Here is a 22,120-nt window from a genome sequence, read left to right as displayed (position 1 = left end):
TATGCTATATCTTATATATTACACTAGGTAACTCTGTTGGCAACCAAATAGGCCTGGCATGCAACAGCAGATTAAGACTTAGTTGTGCTCCTTGGATTGTGGAGAGGAGGAGGATTAGCAAAATTCCAAACAGACCCTCACCTAGATACTAGAAATTCACCCCAGTAATGTTTTATTATGTGGTTAAACGTGCCGATATGTTATAATGTTTATTTATGTGTATTTTTTGTTATATTTTGGTCTGTTTTATATAGTCTTATTATATTTGATTCATTTAGTACTTGTTTGTTTGGCATTTAATGTTTGCCAGTTTGTTACACTGTTGGAAACCACCCTGAGTCCTCTCGGGGAGATTGAGAGGGATAGAAATAACGTTTTTATTATTTATTTATTATTATTTAACGGGTTTCTTTCTGAACAGGAAAAAATTTGTCAAAGGTGAATTTTTTTGTCCATTGATTCTAATCATGCAACAAACTTTACAACATCTATTAACAGTACTATTTCTCCTACTATTACACACATTTTATACTTTAGGGAGAAGGAAGACAGTTCAGCTTTCCACTCATCATAATGAGAATGTTTCAGGCCTATGGAACAAACAAGCAAAAGGTAGATACTATACTCAGTCTATGAATACATAAATGATATAAATGGAACTTAAACATAGCATAGAAACCTAAGTTTGACTGATCATAAAATAGGAACACTGATGAAAAGACCACTACCTTTCCCCTAATCTACCCTAATAAAACTCATGATTACAAGGCAAAAGACTGACATTTGAGACATTAAGAAGAAGTGAGGTTAAATACAAATACAATTTAAACCTTCCAAAATGAATCCACCCAACTTTAATCCTGGATATTTGCCACTGACTAATTTGAATGTATTATCCTTCTACTTTGTTTTCTAATGCTATGGTCCCTGCTAAACTTAATTCAGTAGTAGACCACATCCAATTGGCTTTTATGGTAATGAAGTTTAGCTTCTATATAACTTTATATCCGCTTCTAGTAATCTCTCACTGATTCTCATACCTGTTCCTTACCTATGATACACTTACATTTATTTTTATTTCTCTGGCTACTTGGTATTCAAATTTGCACTTATATTTTATTATGTCTACCATGGTTTATGTTCCCTGCTGTACTTTTCATTTTTAAAGGAAACTTTTATTGCTTGCAAAAGCTCTTATGCTTTCTCTTTTTATCATCTTCATTTCAGTCTGTTATACTAACTTTTGAATAAGTTACAAAATGAAAGGAGTGGAAGTGGTTAAATAAAATCAGCTAAAACACAGAATGAAAGACAAGGATCATATTTTTCTACATATTTTTCAGATTAACTTTTCTTTAATTAAATCATCCAGGTTTCTCAGTGAAGACATCTGCCCTTGCACTGTGCTACTCTGCTGCTGAGTACGCATGCCCAGTGTGGAACACATCCCACCACACTAAAACAGTGGATGTGGCTCTTAATGAGACATGCCGCATTATCACGGTGTGCCTGCGCCCTACACCACTGGAGAAATTACACTGCTTAGCCGGTATTGCCCAGAACCTCAACCAATGGCTGATACCAAATGAGAGACTCTCTCCTGGGCACACAGAAAACTGGGCAACTTGGAAGGCGCTGAACAAACTGCGCTCTGGCACCACAAGATGCAGAGCCAACCTCAAGAAATGGGGCTACAAGTTGGAATCCACGACATGTGAGTGTGGAGAGGAGCAAACCACTGACCACCTGCTGCAATGCAACCTGAGCCCTGCCACATGTACCATGGAGGACCTTCTTGCGGCAACCCCAGAAGCACTCCAAGTGGCCATATACTAGTCAAAGGACATTTAATCAACTACCAAACTCACACATTTTGTATTTTGTCTGTTTGTTTGCTTTGTTCTGTTAGAAATGTAATATAATTGACTGGTTGCCCTGACACGACAAATAAATAAATCCAGGTTTCTGCAATTTCTTGGTCCTGTAGAGAACAAAGTTTGGACTGGCATCCTTTCAGTTTTTAATACATTAGAATAAAATCAATAGAATATAGGATTGATCCATAAGATTTATAGAACAACTCTTCAAAAACAAAACAACGAATAACAACTAATAAAAAAAATATTTATAGACTGTCCTAGCTCCCCGAAGGGATTCAGGGCGGTTTCCAATGAATATGACAAACGCTCAATGCCAAAAAGGAAACCATACAAACAATTTACATCAAGACAAAACACATTAGACAATAAAGAACAACCTAACTGTAACTTAGCAAAATAGCAAAACAATAAAGACATTATTAACTACAAAAACCCGGATAAAATATACTAATATATATATATATATATGTGTGTGTGTGTGTGTGTGTGTGTATACACACACACATACACACGTACACACAAACACACACATACGCCTATTACATCAGAGCTCCATCAGGCAAAGTTCAACAATACCAATGGCCAGGAGTACTAAAATAGATGTGATCAACTATTAAAAGGCTGGGCGAGATAGTGCAAACAATGTGTTATAGGGCCAGGGAAGTGAATGAAGTGCAGAACAGAGTATTAACTGGCAACCTAGGGACTGATCATTCTCAAAAGCTTGCTGGAACATCCATATTTTCAGCTCCCTATGAAAGGAGAACAATGTGGAGGCTTTCCTAATCTCCCTGTTCCAAAATTCGGGGGCCACCACCAAGAAGGCCCTTTCCCTCCTTCCACTAAACATGCTTGTGATGGAGGTGGGACCGAGAAGAAAGCCTCCCCAGCAGATCTTAGAGCCTTCACTGGTTCATAGGGGCAGAGGCAATAACGAAGATAGACAGGGCCTAAACTGTTTAGGACTTTGTATGTCATAACCTGCACCTTGAAAACAACTGCCTTATTTTGAATAATGCAACACAGGATTCAGCCAAAGTTAAGCACTTTTAAGTCCTATAAGTCATACTGATTTTAGTGAGATAGTTAAAATATGTGTATACAGTATATATCTCCCATGGAAATCAATGTAAGTGAAGTGTATTTAACCTTTGCTGGTTCATGCACATAAACCTATGGGTTCGACTTCTTTAAATTAACTATAACATATGAATGAGCATTTCAGTTCAGTGTATTTATTACATATATTACTATAAATCAAATCCCCGTGTCAGTAAGCACACGTTTTATATATTAATTTTCTCCCATGGCAAGTTTAAATGCCAGACACATTTTTAAAAAGGACAAACACAATTGATCCTTTCATCACTATAATCTTGTGAAACAGATTTGATTGATGACCACTAGTTACTACCAGAAACTTGGAAAAGACGGTCACTGCACAATAAAAGACAAATACTTACTTCCGTTTCCAGAAACATACTCACTTTCGATAAAACAGTATTGTCTATTTTTTTAAAAAAGAGCAGCAGCAAAATTTGGAACAGCTTGGCTCCCAAAAGAATTTGTATTAATGGAAACACTATGTGTAATGCATATTTTTGGATCATGTGATTTTAATATTTATATTAAGATTTTTTTATGCTTTGTTTAAATGTCTAAGCGTTATGTCTCATGTTTAATGGTTTAATGATTTTAATTTATAGTTATATTTTAGTGTTTAGTAATTATTATTTTTCTTTTAACATGTATGTTGCCATTGAATTTTTGCCATTGTTATGTTACAAATCACCTTTAGTCTCCCCCAGGGGTGAAAAAGGCGGTATATAAATATAGTAAATAAATAAATATCTTAACACAGGGGCAAGCAAATATAAAAGCATGGGGGGAACACACCCTAAAATCAGCGCTAGAAACTGTATGCAGCATTTTTTTTTTTGCATTCTTTTAGGGGGCCCTAGCCATTTTCAGTCCCAGGAGAAGCATTTTAAAGCAAGAATTGGCTAGAAGTTACCACAAAATATTGACCTCTGGTACGTCCTGGGGGACAAACTTTGCCCACAATAACATATAGAATCAAAGCTTTAAAATCTAACTCTTAGTAAACTCCAAGTTTAAATTCTAAGACTGTATATATGAACAGACACAAAGTCCCTAGGCTTTTGTGAAATACTTCTTTAGAACCTGCTCCTCATTGAAAATTTGGAGAATCAGGACTGTGTACAAATTAGTTAACCCATTTCTAGGATTTTTCTTCTTGTTCAACGACAGACCATTTCTGGGAGGGGGGGGGGGATAAAATCCAACTGGGAAGACATCTAATCTAGACCATGACTGATTCCTCAGATAAAAGCGTTCAAAACTGACTAATCATTAATTGAAATGAAGATACTTAATCCCCACACCAAGCCAGAAGCCTCTAGGATAATGAACACTTGCTAGTTGGGTTTTTTCCCCAGTGAAGGATTCCTAGAGGTTTGAACAATTCTGCATACATTTAAGAAAGAAAAGGCAATGAGACTTTAGTAAATTTGTTTTACATATACAAACCTTATTATTCTGCGGCTCTATGTCTAGGCAAATCATACCTGAGATATAAAAGTAATGAAAATGTATGTTTCCTTTCCCCAGCATCCTAAAAACATTCACCTTTGGATTTAATTTCAAAGTGATGAGATGATCCCGACCACATAAATCTTCTGCTTTTAACTTTAAGGTATTAAAACCAGGATCCACAAACATGACTCTGGAAGAAGAAAGGAAATAAGTCCTGTTGTAATTCCATTTGTAACTTACTCATATTAATCTGTTACAAATATATTAATCAGAAATCATGTGTATGACAGCCATTTCTGCTGCAGCAGATTTACCGCTGTTAATACACCAGCCAGCTGCTTAATGCAGTCATATATCTCTGGGTTATTTACATTATGTGTCAGGGCTCACGCTGTGGTCAGTGAGCACTATGTTTCAGTTTTCCATCACTGGAACCTTTGGCACACACAGCATGTTCCTGTCAGCTTCTACTTATGTAGACATTAAACTTCCTGCCAACAATTTGATCCATTTCTTCAGTTTCTTAAAGTAAAATGATTTCTGCCCAGTTCTTCAACAAACTTTTCACTATAAATATAGACACTGAAGAATATTTAGTACGTGTCTGTACACTGGAGAAAACTGAGCACATGGCTGTATACTAAAATCTTTGGAAAACCACTGTTATGAATAGTAGAAGCGGATCTCCAGAAATAGTGAGATTTGAATCTCAGATTTAGTCACCCAACAAAATATGCATACAACAGTTCCACCATAAATGAGTGAGATAATGGAGAAAGAATGAGATATAAGCAAAGGTTGAATTAAACTACTGGTACATTTACAAAGCTACTGTTAATGCTCCACTTGACAATTAATTTATGGGATATATGTGTGTATATTGTTCATCTTCAAGCTTCTCTGCAGGCCAGGGTACCTATGGCCAGTATAAACATTATTAAAAATGTTCTGCACTCTTTGTGGCCTGGACAAATAAGCAAGTCTTCTACAAAATTCCTCGTCATCACTGGCTATCACTTGTGGCGAAGTATAATTATCTTCCAAGTGAAGACCATGCAGACTCATCCTGGTAGTGGGTCCGAAAGTGACTCTAGAGACCTATTCTGGACCCGCATGGTCTTTCGTAGTGAGGACATATGATTTTCAGATAAAAGGCGGTCCTAAAAAGGGTTTGCTTAATGCGTCTTCCTCTTGGCACGTTTCTCCATTTTGACCTCTATTCATGCCTCTTCAAAATCCATAGCACTGTTGGTAACAGCTGACTCCCTCTTACAACGCTCAAGGGTCAGGGATTCCCAGTTCTCTGTGTTTATTCCACTTTTTTAGGTTAGCTTTAAGACCATCCTTACATCCCTTTTGCTGTCCATTGACATTCTGTTTTCCATTCCTGAGCTGAGAGTAAAGTAAATGCTTCATTACATGTAGCCCGCCCACTGTCATTGTGATTGTGTTATTGTAATTTTATATTGTTATTTATTAACATGTTTTATGTTATTATGATGTTGTATTTTGTTTGCATTTTCGGTCTTATTTTATTGTAATTTTGTTGTTTGGGCTTGGCCTCATGTAAGTCACTCCGAGTCCCCATTGGGGAGATGGTGGTGGGGTATAAATAAAGATTATTATTATTATTATTATTATTATTATTATTATTATTATTATTCGGGAGACAGTGATCAGATATTTGGACAACGTGGCCAGTCCAGAGAAGTTGATGGTGGAGAATCTTGGCTTCAATACTGGTGGTCTTTACTTCTTCCAGAACAATGACACTTGTCCGCCTGTCTTCCCAAGAAATTTGCAGAATTTTTCAACAGCAAAGCTGATGGAATCATTTCAGAAGTTAAGAGTGACATTTGTAGACGGTCCATGTTTTGCAGGTGTACAATACAGTTGGAAGGACAATAGCTTTATAAATAAGTATCTTAGTATCTTTATGAATATCCTGATTCTCAAACACTCTCTGCTTCATTCTTTAAAAAATCTGCAATTGCAGAATTCATATGGTGTTGTATTTTAGCATCAATGTCGAATTTTGTGGAGAGGTGGCTGCTAACCCTTGCAATGATACAACTTATTGAAAGAGTTCCTGCCACAGAAACTTTGCAAGTGCGTCACCAAAATGTGATAGTGTCTACAAGATTTCTACCAGAATAAAAACTTTCTATAGAGAAAGCAATCACTGCAACACAGCAACCTTTCCACTGCCCACAACACAATATTGTCTTGAGAATTGCTACCTGATATCAGTAGTAGAGAATTCTATTTTAACTGAAAAGTCCTAAATGTGATATTTGTAACAGCTAACCATGGCACACACTTCTGCTATCTGCAGCCTAGTTTTACCGTTATAACAGAACTCCATCTCAGCCAAAAGGGACAACTGAAAATACACAGCGTTACAGCCCCATCACAGCATAACTCACCTACTAACTGAGTGCTTCTGAATATGTAAGGCATTGTTCTATTTTGGTTGATCTCCTTTCTACCCAATTGCAATAACAATCAAGAAAGAGAATGGGCAGAAAGAATAATGTTCTTATCCTCTTTTAATGGTGCTATTAGCAGGAATTTGAGGCAGTGGGGAGGAATGGAGTCAAGGACAAGCCCAACTTTGCTAGGAGGCTAAGTTTAATGAGGCATCAATTGACAAAAAATCATGAACCCAAAATGGTTGGTATTTTGCACACTCCAACTAATCTGAATTCTGAATGTGCATACTATTAAGAAAAAACTCTGTTTGCAATAACAAATTTTACTCTTGGGTATGATTTTTATGTGCTAGAAGTTTGATTAAGAACAATTATAAAACAAACATTATTGTATCTACTCATATGCAAGTCCACCACATGTATAAGGCGAGAGCAGGTTTGCGGCCAAAATTATGGATATTGATGTGACCCATTGATAACAAGAGGGTCATTCCTCAAAGAGGGGAAAGCACTAATGCAGCCTCAGAGGGCCAAACACTACTGGTCTCCACCATCATTTTTCCACCCGGGCATTAAAAAAGGCCAGAAGTCACACTGTGGCAGGGAGACTAGAGGAAATCAGTACTTTTTTTAGGTTCTTGCAGAATAGATTTTTCAACTGTACTCAGAGAAAGGGGTTATTCCTTTTCTGATAAGAGTTGAGATACAGTGCTCATATTGACCAATGGATAAGTCAACCCAGTTTTTTGGGTCATTTTTTACATATACATAAGTGCTTACAGAATTTAAAATGCAAAACCATTAGACTATCCAAATGACCAGGAAACACAGAAAATGCAAGTAATTAAGAAAAAGACATGTTAAATCCGACAAATGTCATCTACTAATAAACATGACATACTTATCCCATCCTAATGTTTCTATGTCTCCAATGAGGGCAGAATAATACTGTGGAGGTGGTGTTGTGTGCAGTCCCCGAGTATTCTTCAAAGCCAATTCCTGTTAAAAATACATATTATCTTATTCATGTGTTAGCACTAAGCAGCTAAACTAACTAGAATGATACATTAGATTCACAAGGGCCCTGATCCACCTACTACTATTTATAATATCTATTCATACATACTTGTTTATTTTTCCAACTGAACTTCAGAATAAGCATATCTATCAGTACATACTTATGCTGATACAGAAGTTCAATTGGAAAAATAAACCAGTCATGATCAGAGGCTAAAAACAATTATTTTATCAGATTAACTCAATGTCTTCCCAACATACTGAAGGCCACACATTGCCTAATTAATGCTGCACTTATTCCTACACTTACCCTGGAGGAACCCTTGATAAATACTGAGGTCTCAGGGATCGTTTGCATAAAACTAATTGTATCTACAGCTTTTAAAAAGTCATTGTTTTCAACATGATCTCTTGCAAAACACCTACTGAATTTTAGTGGAAGTCTACAGTTCCAAAAAGCATTGAGAACTGTAAAGAACAAAACTCAAACACAGGGGAACTCCACACAAGAAACAATCAGGAACACCTAATCACCTCTCAACAAAGGATTCCCCCAGGCAGGAACAAACCACACCTAAAAACGGTCAGGCCATCAAATGCTAATCAAGGTGGCCAATTGAAACTTTCACACCTAGCTCCAACAGACAAGAGTTCTTTCTCCCACCCTGGACTTTCCACAGATATATAAACCCAATTTTCCTGCTTTCCAACAGACCTCACAACCTCTGAGGATGCCTACCATAGATGCAGGTGAAATGTCAGGAGAGAATGCTACTAGAACATGGCCACACAGCCCAAAAAACCTACAACCCAGCATTGAGAAAAGTTATCATGTGCCACTTTCCGCCACATACAGTAAGGCTGAGAGGAGCAGGCAATAGATTAGGGTTTGACTACCCGCTTTACACTGTTCCATGCTAGCTGCTTTGTAGTTCTGCTTGCTGCCTCCTGTATTTTAGAACCAGAAGAATATAAAGAAGGCAAAATAGCGAGCCCCTGCTTTCAGTGAAACGTTGGGAGCAGAGGTCATCTGTTTCATCAGGAGGAAGCCCTCAGTCAGAATGCCAGGCCATTTAAGGCTGAAGGCTGGCACCAACCTTCCGTTATTGACTTCTTTGGGAGTTACTGGAAATGCATCATATTTTCACCAACTCCTGGGTACCTTAAATTCCTTCCTGAACCTTTGATTCAAAATGCCAGACAAGAAAATGAATGATTTCAAACATCATTTCATTTTGTTACCTTTACAATGCAGGTTAAATTAATGGTCTTAATAGGAAGACAAAATTAGAAATTTCACAACCATTGGCACAGTTCCTCCTTTAAATGTTTCCTCTTTATATACCATTCAAGAAGAGTTTGTCAGTGTCTGTCTTCAGGAGATGAAAAAAAAAGTGAACTATTCTTTAAAATCAAGGGTAATATGATAAAAATGCTATGACAGGATCCAACTTTATTTTCAAATTCAGCTTCTAAGTGTTTACTTAGAATCAGGCATTCGAGCCACCACTATTCTTTATGTTACACTGTACTGCAAACAGCACCCTGTCCACACAGATTGTATTGAAATCAATAGCCAGATGGCTTGCTGCAGAGGGCAGGAATGGGAGGGCATACCCTTAAACAGTAATTAAAACGAAGACAGGGTCAGGAAAATGAGAGTTCGAAATCCTTCCTGGAAGCTTTCATTTTCTTATTTGAAGACCACATGCAAATAATTATGAGGTGCAATAAAATAATGCAAATGTGAACAGAATGACACCACTGCTCAGAAGCAGCAGCATACATAAGCTCTGCAAAGGGCCTTCAAGCACCAACAGCTTGAGTCATTTGCAATGGGAGGACTTAAAGATATTTTTTCTCAGCAATATAATGTTGTTACTGAAGCACCAGGAAAAAATAGCCGTAATTTTAACATCTCAGGAGCAATTAACTACTGTACATTTCTAGATAAGATTTTTTAGTAGCATCAACATTGTGAGGATGGTGCCAAAAAGCTGGAGATACACAAACACACTCACCAAAACAGTCTTCAACTCCACCATGAAACTGACAAGATCCAAGGAGTGCTGCAATCTCTGAAAAACATTAATTATTCAATGTGGTTTCTTGTGATTTGTTGTGATTAAACACTGTATTGTGCCAAACATGTTAAATTGTTTTTTAGTCTCACAATAGATGAAAGTTGTCTTTACAACTATAGTAAGACCTCCACTTTTACAGGGTTTATGAGTGGGGGACCCCTGTAAAAATGGAAAAACCACAAACCAAAATGCCAATATTTTACTTGCAAGAATTATCATCCAGGTTCTTCAGGGCAACTCTATGATCAGCTTCCATCAAAAATTGACTATAGAGTTATCCTGGAGGATCCAGAGATCCCTAGAAAGAACATGTTAATGAAATCCACAAATAATTACATAAACTGGCAAATTAAAATACAGTATAGATGGTCCTTGACGACCCATGCATGACTGCATGAATCATGAACTATAGCAAGGATCTGAGGAAAGCAGATAACTAATGCCCATAAATTCATGTCACAGCTACCATTACCCTCTGAAAGAAGGGAACAGATACATACCATATTTAATAAAGCCTCTGACAAAGAAACTCCCATTTTACAAGTCTTTTCATGCCTGCTCAGTTCCCTTGTTCTCTCTAGCCCCTTCTACACTGCCATACAATCCAGATTATCAAAGCAGATAATCCATATTATCTGCTTTGAGAATTGAATTATATGAGTCTACACTGCCATTTAATCCAGTTCAAAGGCCCCTTCAAATTGCTATATAAAATCCAGGTTATCTGTTTCGGCAGTATAGACCCTGTACTTCAGAGTAATAGTCCAATGTTCTGTAACACCAGGTATGGCTCCCATACCAGTATAGTTTCTTTCAATCTCTCCCCATATATAAGATATAAATTGTAGGGTAATTGATCTAGACCCTTGGTCTGTTTCTTTCCTAACAACTCTTCCTCTCACATAAATATTTACAGTCTGATTGTTCCCTCACAAGGTAAGCTCATAGTGCATTTACTTTGGGGTATTCCTAGATAAAAATCAACAAAACTCTTCAACATAAAATTCATGAATTACTATGAAATACTCTTATTTCAATTCCCCAAAATTATAACAATTTAAGTTGTTCTTATTCAAAAATTCCAATTCAACATTTCATAAGCATACCTGCTTTAGAATGTGTTGATATCCATTTAGCAACTGCTTCAAATGCCAGCTACACTGGATCCTAGAATAAATATCAAGTAAAATGGTCAACTAAACATTCCAATAAAAAGATACAACTTTTCAGAAGAGAAAAATATAGTGAACACATAGATGTAGTGTTATTGGCATAAGAAGTTTAAATTTCCTGCATGTTAACTTTTATTCACTGTATACTTCACAAAAGTTATTTACTGACTATGTGTTTTTACACCTGGTGCTGACACCAAGTCATCTTTCTATATTGTTTTGGGGGGAAATACAATTACCATAAATGATCTAATTTTTCTGAGATTATCTGATATGTTTATATAATATATTTAGAAAGCATACACATTTGAGATTAATGCACAATTTATAACAAAAAAAACAAAAATGCATTTTAGAAGTCCAACTGGTTATTGCATTTTTGGTTGCATAAATGTCCATGTCTAATGTTAAAGTTCAGAGAAAGGAATACTGTTAGAATTCAGGAGGTTATAGTCAGGAAGGCTATGTTATATGTCTACCTTTGTTCAAGAAATAATTTTTTAAATGTTTTAATTTGCTTTCACAAGGAATATTGGCAATACACTTTAACCACTAATTTAACATCCCACCTCACAATTTCTTGTATGTGGATGGGACCTACCAATGGGAACCAGGACATTGCCTCAAATGTCCTCCAGGGGACATAAAGTATTTTCATTGTAGTATTAGTCCTTCCTAGGTAAATAAGAGGTCCTTTCTAACAACAAGCAGATATAACTTCCTGATTCGTTCTTTTTTTAAAGGCCTCTCTTGGGCCTAAATTGACTTGAGAAAGCACAAAATGTGGTGTGAAAGCATTTTTGAGTGCATCAAAAAAATGAACGGAAAGGGTCTTCAGGGCCACAAAATGAGGTAGCCCACAGGCTGCAATTGGTCCAAATCTAATTTAACAAATGCATTTTTCCCTCTAAACAGCCATTTCTATCAGCATTTATTCCTTTTATGTTGAAATAAAGTACACATTCCCTTTAGTATTTGCATTCAGAGAACCAAACACTTTTTGAAGATAGAACACAGGGCCCAGATTCTAAATAAAGAATCTGACTGGACTACATTTACGACTTATGAACAATTTTATAAAGTTGTTCATAAAGGTATACATACAATTTTACTATTTTTCTGTTAACCAAGCTCCAATTCCACTAGAATTAAATTATACTATTTCAGCTAATTTTGAAGTGGGAAAGGATGTCTACATTTACATATGTTTATAGTAATTGTGTCTTCAAGCCACTTCTGACCTATGGCAAACCTGAGACTACACTATCACACATTATTCTTGGCAAACTTTGTTCAGGAGGGTTTGGCTCTCCTTTCTGTGAAGCTGAAATAGTGTGACTTGTCCAAGATCACCTAGTGAGTTTCCATGGTTGAGCAGATTTCAAGCCCTGGTCTTCATAGTCCAGTGCTCAAACTACTACACTACATGGGCTTTAAAGATACTTGTTTACTTTGTTCATTCTGTGCCCCAAACAAAACAATCCACTAGGATGCCCTCAAGGGTAACAGATTAATAGTCATGTTCACCTTCACCACAGACTGTGGCAAGAGCATATCTGAACAAATGACATCAACCCAGGTAGCGAGTGCCATCCACATTAAATTCAAGCATATATTACTTCAGAGTCAGCTGATGTTGGACTCTGGAGATAAGAGTTTGTCTCCAGATTCCATTCATACAGAGAAAACCACTGTGTGACCTTGGGCAAGCCATACCTTTTTTTGCCCCAGAGAAAGGCAATGGCAAACCTACTCTAAAGAAATCTTGACAGGAAAATCTAGTAATAGGATTTCCAGAAATAGGAAAAGATTTGAAGATGTATGACAATAACATTATACTTTTCACACTGACATAAAAAAAAAGCCGAAACACACAATTCAGGCATTCCCAGAAACTTACTTAACCTGAGCTGGAAAGGGTATACAAAAGCTATCAAGGTATTATCTAAACCAACATTTTGCTGATAACATACCATATATTGGAAAACCCTACAATGTAGGGCAACCACCTTCTCACTGGACACATGTATGTTCAAAATGAGGAATTTGTTTTTTGATTGAGACAGGTGCTTTACACTTAAATTCCAATATATAATTCACTTTAAGTACATCAACATTTGATTGGGTAACATACCTAAGATATTTCTGTTTGGCAACAATCACTGAATATTTAGTACAGCCCTCACATGATACACACACACACACACACACACATATATATATATTTGATATATTATTTTGTCATTCTTTGGTCTGTAGAATCAGAAGACAATTGTCAGCCCACACGCTGTACTAAGCTTTCCCAAGCTGAACCTGGCTGATTCCATTCAATACTAGTGTCACGATTAACTAGTAAAAGCTATCATTGCATTCAAAGCCAGATGGGATTTAAAAAAAAGAACCGTTACAGTGAGATCTAGGAAAAATACATTGAACTCACTTAGCATTTTTCAGTTCACGATCCAATGGTAACAGTATCCTTATGTGAAAGTCTCTGCCCTGAAAAAAATAACACCTCATTAGGCAGATATCCACTATTCATTTCTTTTTGATGTGGCCTAGAATCCTGTTGGTTCACTAAACTAGCTTAAGAATATCCACATAGACAAGAATGAAAAGATAGTGGCTATGAAGAAAGCAAGGTATGGTAGAAATTAGCTGGTTGAAAACAAGAGATGTTCTTTGATTTCCCCAACCATCATTACTGCAGTTTGTACAACAAATAGTAGACATAAATAATCAGGAATTAAGAATATAGTCAGCAAGGTCTGTGAATTCTACCCTGTGAACATTTGAAAGGTTAACAAACTCTTTCCTAATATGTTCCTCTGCACCTGCTTGACAATATAAAATTCAATCTGAGCTTAATTCCTATGTGATACAGTTCAACATATTACCCAGAAAGAATCAACAATTTAATTCAATCTGTTTGCACTCGATTTTAGGAGGTTAGCAGGACATAGAATCATAGAATCAAAGAGTTGGAAGAGACCTCATGGGCCATCCAGTCCAACCCCCTGCCAAGAATCAGGAATATTGCATTCAAATCACCCCTGACAGATGGCCATCCAGCCACTGTTTAAAAGCTTCCAAAGAAGGAGGCTCCACCACACTCCGAGGCAGAGAGTTCCACTGCTGAACGGCTCTCACAGTCAGGAAGTTCTTCCTCATGTTCCGATGGAATCTCCTCTATTGTAGTTTGAAGCCATTGTTCCGCGTCCTAATCCCCATGGAAGCAGAAAACAAGCTTGCTCCCTCCTCCCTGTGGCTTCCTCTCACATATTTATACATGGCTATCATATCTCCTCTCAGCCTTCTCTTCTTCAGGCTAAACATGCCCAGCTCCTTAAGCCGCTCCTCATAGGGCTTGTTCTCCAGATCCTTGATCATTTTAGTCGCCCTCCTCTGGACACCCTCTAACTTGTCAATATCTCTCTTGAATTGTGGTGCCCAGAATTGGACACAATATTCCAGGGGTGGTCTAACCAAAGCAGAATAGAGGGGTAGTATTACTTCCCTAGATCTAGACATTATGCTCCTATTGCTGCAGGCCAAAATCCCATTGGCTTTTTTTGCCGCCGCATCACATTGTTGGCTCATGTTTAACTTGTTGTCCACAAGGACTCCAAGATATTTTTCACACGTACTGCTCTCGAGCCAGGCATCGTCCCCCATTCTGTATCTTTGCATTTCGTTTTTTCCTGCCTAAGTGGAGTATCTTGCATTTGTCCCCGTTGAACTTCATTTTGAAGTTCTTCCAGATGTTCAAATGGAATCTCCTTTCCTGCAGTTTGAAGCTATTGTTCCATATGTAAGAATGTAAGAAAGAATGATCTTCTAATAAAGATCAGTCTCTAATTAGCTTCAGGCTAGTATTTTATGAAGTGGGCAATCACTTATAAAAAGCACATGCTTGTTCAGTGCAAGAATTTCTATTATAACCGATTACCTGTCTACTCAGAAGCAAACTCCACAGAGTTGAACATAATTGTTTCCAGGTAGCAATGCACAAGTCAGGAGACTTCAGTTCATCTTTAAAATGTAATTCTACGTTTCCAGTAAGTTTTCTGAAGAACAGTTGCTGCTGCTCAAATTTGGGAAATAAATGAATGTTCTAGATCTCCTAGGTCTGACAAAGTTAGCATTTTATTTAGACTTTCTTTAGAAACAGTCATCAGCTAACCAATAATTATTTTTGCCATTCGTACAAAGGAATGGACATTTCACAAAAGTGTCATAACACAGCCTGAAAAATAAGAAGCAAGCAATTAATGTACCCCATAACCTTTACCTTCATAGTATATTGTAACTCTCCCATCTATTACATTTAAATGGCCTTTTTTATAAAATAAAAAGCAGATGTAATTCTGACCTTTTGGAAAGGTCAAATATGATTCAGTGTTTCATTAAAGTACCAAAAGATGCTTTAAAAAAACACCTTAAAACGACACACTGAAAAATGTGCTGCCATATGTAAATGTTGTAACTTCGAGACATAAAATAGCTTTGATAGACTCTGTTAATGGAGAGTGGATTTTCCTTGTATAAGTGATGACATTTTGTATATAAACAGTTTCTTCTGTTAGCCCCTTTGTTTTAAGGAGAGAGAGAAAATTACAAAGGAAAGAAATCTAAAGAAGATTCCCAGATGCTAAATATTTATTTATTTATTTATTTATTAGATGCACTTATTGACCGCCATTCTCAGCCCTTACGGGCGACTCATGGCGGTGTACAGTACACATAAAAAGACAGTTACAGAGGCCAGTATCAACACAAGCTTAAGCCTTCCAGAATCAGTGGCAAAGCTGATTCCAGTTTTAATGCAGCTCATGATGCCATCGTTTCAGGTTGAATGTGTAGACCAGGTTTAATAACAGTGGATTAAATGACTTCATAATTCAAACAAAACAACACAAAACCTTAATGATCCCTGAGCTGTGCGTGGAACGTGTCCAGGTAAGACCATCAGCAAAAGAAGATTATTATTATTTAAAACAGAACAAGATAAGTCCACAGCAAACAAGTTCACTCTGCTGGCTGTTGCATTTGATCACACATCTGACACTTTCCAAGTGTCTAGGATTGTGTGATGTAACGGTGAATAATGCATGCAGATCCCAGTAGGGTGGCCTTTTGCAGCTGACGGATGGTAATTTTGTCAGCGTTGACTGTGTTTAAGTGCAGGCCAAGGTCTTTAGGCACTGCACCCAGTGTGCCTATCACCACTGGGACCACCTTTACTGGCTTGTGCCAGAGTCTCTGCAGTTCAATCTTTAAATCCTCGTATCGTGTCAGCTTTTCCAGCTGCTTCTCTTCAATCCTGCTTTATTTATTTCTCGTGTCAGGGCAGCCAGTCAATTATATTACATTTCTAACAGAACAAAGAAAACAAACAGAGAAAATACAAAATGTGTGAGTTTGGTAGTTGATTAAATGTCCTTTGACCAGTTTCTGGCCACTTGGAGTGCTTCTGGTGTTGCTGCAAGAAGGTCCTCCATGGTGCATGTGGCTGGTCTCAGGGTGCATTGCAGCAGGTGGTCAGTGGTTTGCTCCTCTCCGCACTCGCATGTCGAGGATTCCACTTTGTAGCCCCATTTCTGAAGGTTGGCTCTGCATCTCGTGGTGCCAGAGCGCAGTCTGTTCAGCGCCTTCCAAGTTGCCCAGTTTTCTGTGTGCCCAGGGGGGAGTCTCTCATTTGGTATCAGCCATTGGTTGAGGTTCTGAGTTTGAGCCTGCCACTTTTGGACTCTCGCTTGCTGAGGTGTTCCAGCGAGTGTCTCTGTAGATCTTAGAAAACTATGTCTGGATTTAAGTCGTTGACGTGCTGGCTGATACCCAAACAGGAGATGAGCTGGAGATGTCTCTGCCTTGGTCCTTTCACTATTGGCTCCACTTCCCGGCGGATGTCAGGTGGTGCGATACCGACTAGACAGTGTAATTTCTCCAGTGGTGTAGGGCGCAGACACCCCATGATAATGCGGCATGTCTCATTAAGAGCCACATCCACTGTTTTAGTGTGGTGAGATGTGTTCCACAAAGGGCATGCATACTCAGCAGCAGAGTAGCACAGCGCAAGGGCAGATGTCTTCACTGTATCTAGTTGTGATCCCCAGGTTGTGCCAGTCAGCTTTCGTATGATATTGTTTCTAGCACCCACTTTTTGCTTGATGTTCAGGCAATGCTTCTTGTAGGTAAGAGCACAGTCCAGAGTGACTCCTAGGTATTTGGGTGCGCTGCAATGCTCCAATGCTCCTGCTGTCATCTGGGATTGCAACATCACCGATACATATGTAGTTTTTTAACACGATCGTGAGGTTAGGATTATTATTATTATATTTCTTACCCGCCTCTCCTCATGGCTGGAGGAGGAGTTACAACATAGCTAAAAACACATAATCATCATAAACATTCTATAAAATACAAACATTAAAATATTACACAGAATTATTATTAAAACACAAGACGTGAGTTTAAAATTCATGATCATCCTGGTGACAACTTATTATCTTCTGTCTATCATATGCACTTGTTAACAACTTAACACTTTGTTTTGGTATTATCAATGTTTCCTTATTCCTCTACTCCATGTATTTATTCTGTTTTTAGTTTGCAAGCCTAAGAAAAGGACCTGGTTCTAATTTAATTTATTTAAACTTCTGAAAAATGTCTTACCTAGACCACTCAAATAATTTTATATATCATGCCATGTTAATTGTCCATATAACCCAATGCTGGCTTTTCAAACAGGATGAGCTCCCGTCTGCCATCTCCAGCTTCCCATGCGGAGGCATGAGAGAAATCTCCCATAGGATGGTAACGCATCCTGGCATCCCCTGGGGAACGTCCTTGCAGATGGCTAATTCTCTCACACCAGAAGGCACCAACGGGCCTAGGAGGCCCTCAACATCGCTCTGCTCAGGCCACAGCAGCTCCAGTTGATTTGTTGTTGTTGTTGTTGTTTGCTCGTTTTGGCAATGAATATTTGCCACTTTGTTACTTTTGCCTGGGTTATAAATCTATTATTATTATTAGTAGTAGTAGTAGTATATTATTATACTGCTTCTATTATTATATTATTATACTGCCTCTTTTACTATATTATTATACTGCCTCTTACTATTACTATATTATTATTATTATCATAATCATTATAATGCTTCTTACTACTAGCATATTATTATACTTCCTCTTACCATTACATTATTATTATTATTATTATTATTATTATTATACTGTGTCTATTACTGTATCATTATACTGCCTCTTATTATTAGTATATTATTATACTGCCTCTTACTATTAGTAGATTATGATTATACTGCCTCTATTTCTATATTATCATTATACTGCCTCTTACTATTAGTATATTATTATTATGCTGTGTCTATTACTATATTATTATTATGCTGCCCCTGTTACTATATTATCATTATATTGCCTCTTATTATCAGTATTATATTATTATTCTTCCTCGAATACTTTATTATTATACTGCCTCTTACTATTACTATATTATTATTGATAATAATATAATAGTAAGAGGCAGTATAATAATATAGTAATAGAGGCAGTATAATAATAATATACTGCCTCTTACTATTACCATATTATTATACTGTCTGTTACCATCACTATATTATTATACTGCCTATTAGTATGTTATTATTATTATTATTATTATTATTATTATTATTATTATGGAGCCCCCAGTGGCGCAGTGGGTTAAACCCCTGTGCCGGCAGGACTAACGACCAACAGGTCACAGGTTTGAATCCGGGGAGAGGCGGATGAGCTCCCTCTATCAGCTCCAGCTCCAACTCCTCATGCGGGGACATGAGAGAAGCCTCCTAACAAGGATGATAAAACATCAAAACATCCGGGCGTCCTCTGGGCAATGTCCTTGCAGACGGCCGATTCTCCACACCAGAATGGGCTTGCAGTTTCTCAAGTCACTCCTGACACAACAAAAAAAATTATATTGCCCCTTGCTATTAGTATATTTGTATACTGCCTCTTACTATTAGCTAATAATAATAATAATAATAATAATAATAATGCCTCTTCCCATTACTATATTATTATTATACTGACTCATACTATTAGCATATTATACTACCTCTTACCATTAGTATATTATACTGCCTAGTATTTATTATTTATTTTTTATTTTATTTCTGGTACTTCTACCCCGCCCTTCTCAACCCCTGGGGGGACTCAGGGCGGCTTACAAAAAGGCACAATTCGATGCCTACACAAGATATACATACATACAAAACAGCAATTAAAACAATTAACAAGTTAAAATAATCCGTACATAACACAATCAGTAAAACTAATCTCATGTTGATATTCCGCAGGAAGTTAAAGACCTGGCTATTTAAGAAGGCATTTGATCAAGAAGTGCAATAACTGGTAATTTGACCATAGGAACGGAACAACGGAAATGATATTGGATTGGGGGTTTGACGATGAGACGACTCGGAATGGCTTTGTAGCAATGTTGATGTTTTGATGAGATGTTTTCTGATAATGCTGAACTGTGGATTATTTTACACTATGTTTTGTATTTTGCACCTGTTTTTCTATGTTGTACACCGCAATGAGTCGCCCTTGGGCTGAGAATTGCGGTATATAAGCGAAGTAAGTAAATAAATAAATAAATGTTCAACGTTCAGAGTTCCATAGTTCCATTCCGTTTAGTCAATTCCTGTCCATTGTCAAGTCCTTTCTTTACCTGCCAGAAATGTCCAAATGCCTGGTCCCAAATCCAAGTTTTCATTTTTTTTTTCCTAAAGGAAAGGAGGGATGTCGCTGATCTAATTTCCCCGGGGAGTGAATTCCACAGGTGAGGGGCCACCACTGAGAAGGCCCTGCTCCTCATCCCCACCAATCTGACTTGTGATAGGGGCAGGGTCGAGAGCGGGACCTCCCCAGAAGATCTTAGACTCCGAGGTGTATATTATTATTATTATGCCTCTTCCCATTACTATATTATTATTATGCTGACTCATACTATTAGCATATTATACTACCTCTTACTATTAGTATATTATTATACTGCTTACTAGTATATTATTGTTACATTACCTCTTACCATTACTATATTATTATACTTCCTCTTACTATTACTATTTTATTGTTATATTGCCTCTTACTAATTATTATTATAACTCCTTGCAGCTGAGAAGGCCCTGGCCTACCTCAGAGGGTTGTTGTGAAAGGCAATCGGTGACAAGTGAGCTCTGAGCTGGCCTATAATCCCTCTATTTCCCGTGCATAGGCTTAAGTATGTACCTGGGCGGTGAGGAAGCCCTCATAGACACTCCCTTCCCGGTTCTGAGGCAAAAGAAGCGGGCATTCGCAGAGTAACGACGACCTCAGGCCAGCCGCAGCCATTTTTCCGCCCGCCCCTTTCACTTCTTCCAGACGGTGAAACCAAAAACTTTTTTTTCCCCTTTCTCAAAGCGCGAGGGAGAAGGAATCAATTGACGCATGCGCACTCATCGCCTCAATACCAAGGAGGGAAGAAGAGTCGGGCGGGCGCGCCAAACACACACACACACACACACAAAGCAAGAAAGTTGGTCGAGACTTAGCTTTGACTTCCCCACCTTTGAATTCCATCGCCTCGCGCCCCTGCCTGTGATTGGGCGAAGCGTCCGCCGACTCTGACGTCAGAGCGCGGCTCCGCCAATGAAAAGCCAGGGCAGCTCAAGAGATGCAAATTTGGTGCAGTTAGCAAAGGACTACCTTTGCCATCCAAAGGCAGTTTCGAACTGCATTATATGGCAATGTAGATGCAGCCTTAAGCCCCCTTCCATGCAGCTGAATAAAATCCCACATTTTCACCTTTGAACTGGAGTATAAGGCAGTGTGGACACAAGAGGGCCCTACACTGCCATGCAAAATCCAGACTATCTGCTTTGAACCGGATTATATAGAATCAAAGAGCTGGAAGAGACCTCATGGGCCATCCAGTCCAACCCCCTGCCAAGAAGCAGGAATATTACATTCAAATCACCCCTGACAGATGGCCATCCAGCCTCTGTTTAAAAGCTTCCAAAGAAGGAGCCTCCACCACACTCCGGGGCAGAGAGTTCCACTGCTGAACGGCTCTCATATGGCTGTGTAGACTCATATAATCCATCATAAAGCAAATAATGTGGATTTTCTGAGTTGTAGATTTTTTCGGGCTATATGGCCATGTTCTAGAGGCATTCTCTCCTGACGTTTCGCCTGCATCTATGGCAAGCATCCTCAGAGGTAGTGAGGTCTGTTGGAACTAGGAAAAGGGGTTTATATATCCGTGGAATGACCAGGGTGAGACAAAGGACTCTTGTCTGCTGGAGCTAGGTGTGAATGTTTCAACTGACCACCTTGATTAGCATATAATGGTTTGAACCAGAGAAATCAGCCATAGCAGAGCACCTGATGAACCAACTTGGACACAGCATTTTATTTGATAAAATAATAATAATAATAATAATAATAATAATAATGTATTGTCGAAAAAGGGTTTATATATCTGTGGAATGACCAGGGTGAGACAAAGGACTCTTGTCTGCTGGAGCTAGGTGTGAATGTTTCAACTGACCACCTTGATTAGCATTTGATTGCCTGGCAGTGCCTGGAGCAATCTTTTGTTGAGAGGCGATTAGATGTCCTTGTTTGTTTCCTCTCTGCTGTTTTGCTGTTGTAATTTTAGAGTTTTTTTTTAATGCTGGTAGCCAGATTTTGTTCATTTTCATGGTTTCCTCCTTTCAGTTGAAATTGTCCACATGCTTGTGGATTTCAATGGCTTCTCAGTGTAGTCTGACATGGTGGTTGTTGGAGTGATCCAGCATTTCTGTCTTCTCAAAAAATATGCTTTGTCCAGGTTGGTTCGTCAGTGCTCTGCTATGGCTTTTCTGTGGATTTTCTGCTTTGATAACTTGGATTATATGGCAATGTACATTCAACCTCAGAAACCTTCCACA

The 22,120-nt window shown here is 38.0% G+C and overlaps 1 protein-coding gene across 1 annotated transcript in view; it reads right to left on the bottom strand.

Annotated features, from left to right (window-relative positions):
* Positions 1-20,655, bottom strand: part of FANCL (FA complementation group L) — a 50,165-nt gene extending 29,510 nt beyond the window's left edge. Inside the window, exons 1-6 of the mRNA XM_060754615.2 lie at positions 20,439-20,655; positions 13,582-13,640; positions 11,076-11,136; positions 9,907-9,963; positions 7,770-7,867; positions 4,530-4,626 (exon numbers count right to left, since the gene is read on the bottom strand). Coding sequence (XP_060610598.2) covers positions 4,530-4,626; positions 7,770-7,867; positions 9,907-9,963; positions 11,076-11,136; positions 13,582-13,640; positions 20,439-20,540 — 474 coding nt within the window. The 5' untranslated portion in view covers positions 20,541-20,655. The remainder of the gene's footprint in view (positions 1-4,529; positions 4,627-7,769; positions 7,868-9,906; positions 9,964-11,075; positions 11,137-13,581; positions 13,641-20,438) is intronic.
* Positions 20,656-22,120: the final 1,465 nt, after the last annotated feature.

Source organism: Anolis sagrei, chromosome 1 (genome assembly GCF_037176765.1).
Source record: "Anolis sagrei isolate rAnoSag1 chromosome 1, rAnoSag1.mat, whole genome shotgun sequence".
Taxonomy (NCBI): Eukaryota; Metazoa; Chordata; class Lepidosauria; order Squamata; family Dactyloidae; genus Anolis; species Anolis sagrei.
Note: the sequence above shows the minus strand (reverse complement) of the source record. Positions and strands in the feature narration are given on the sequence as shown.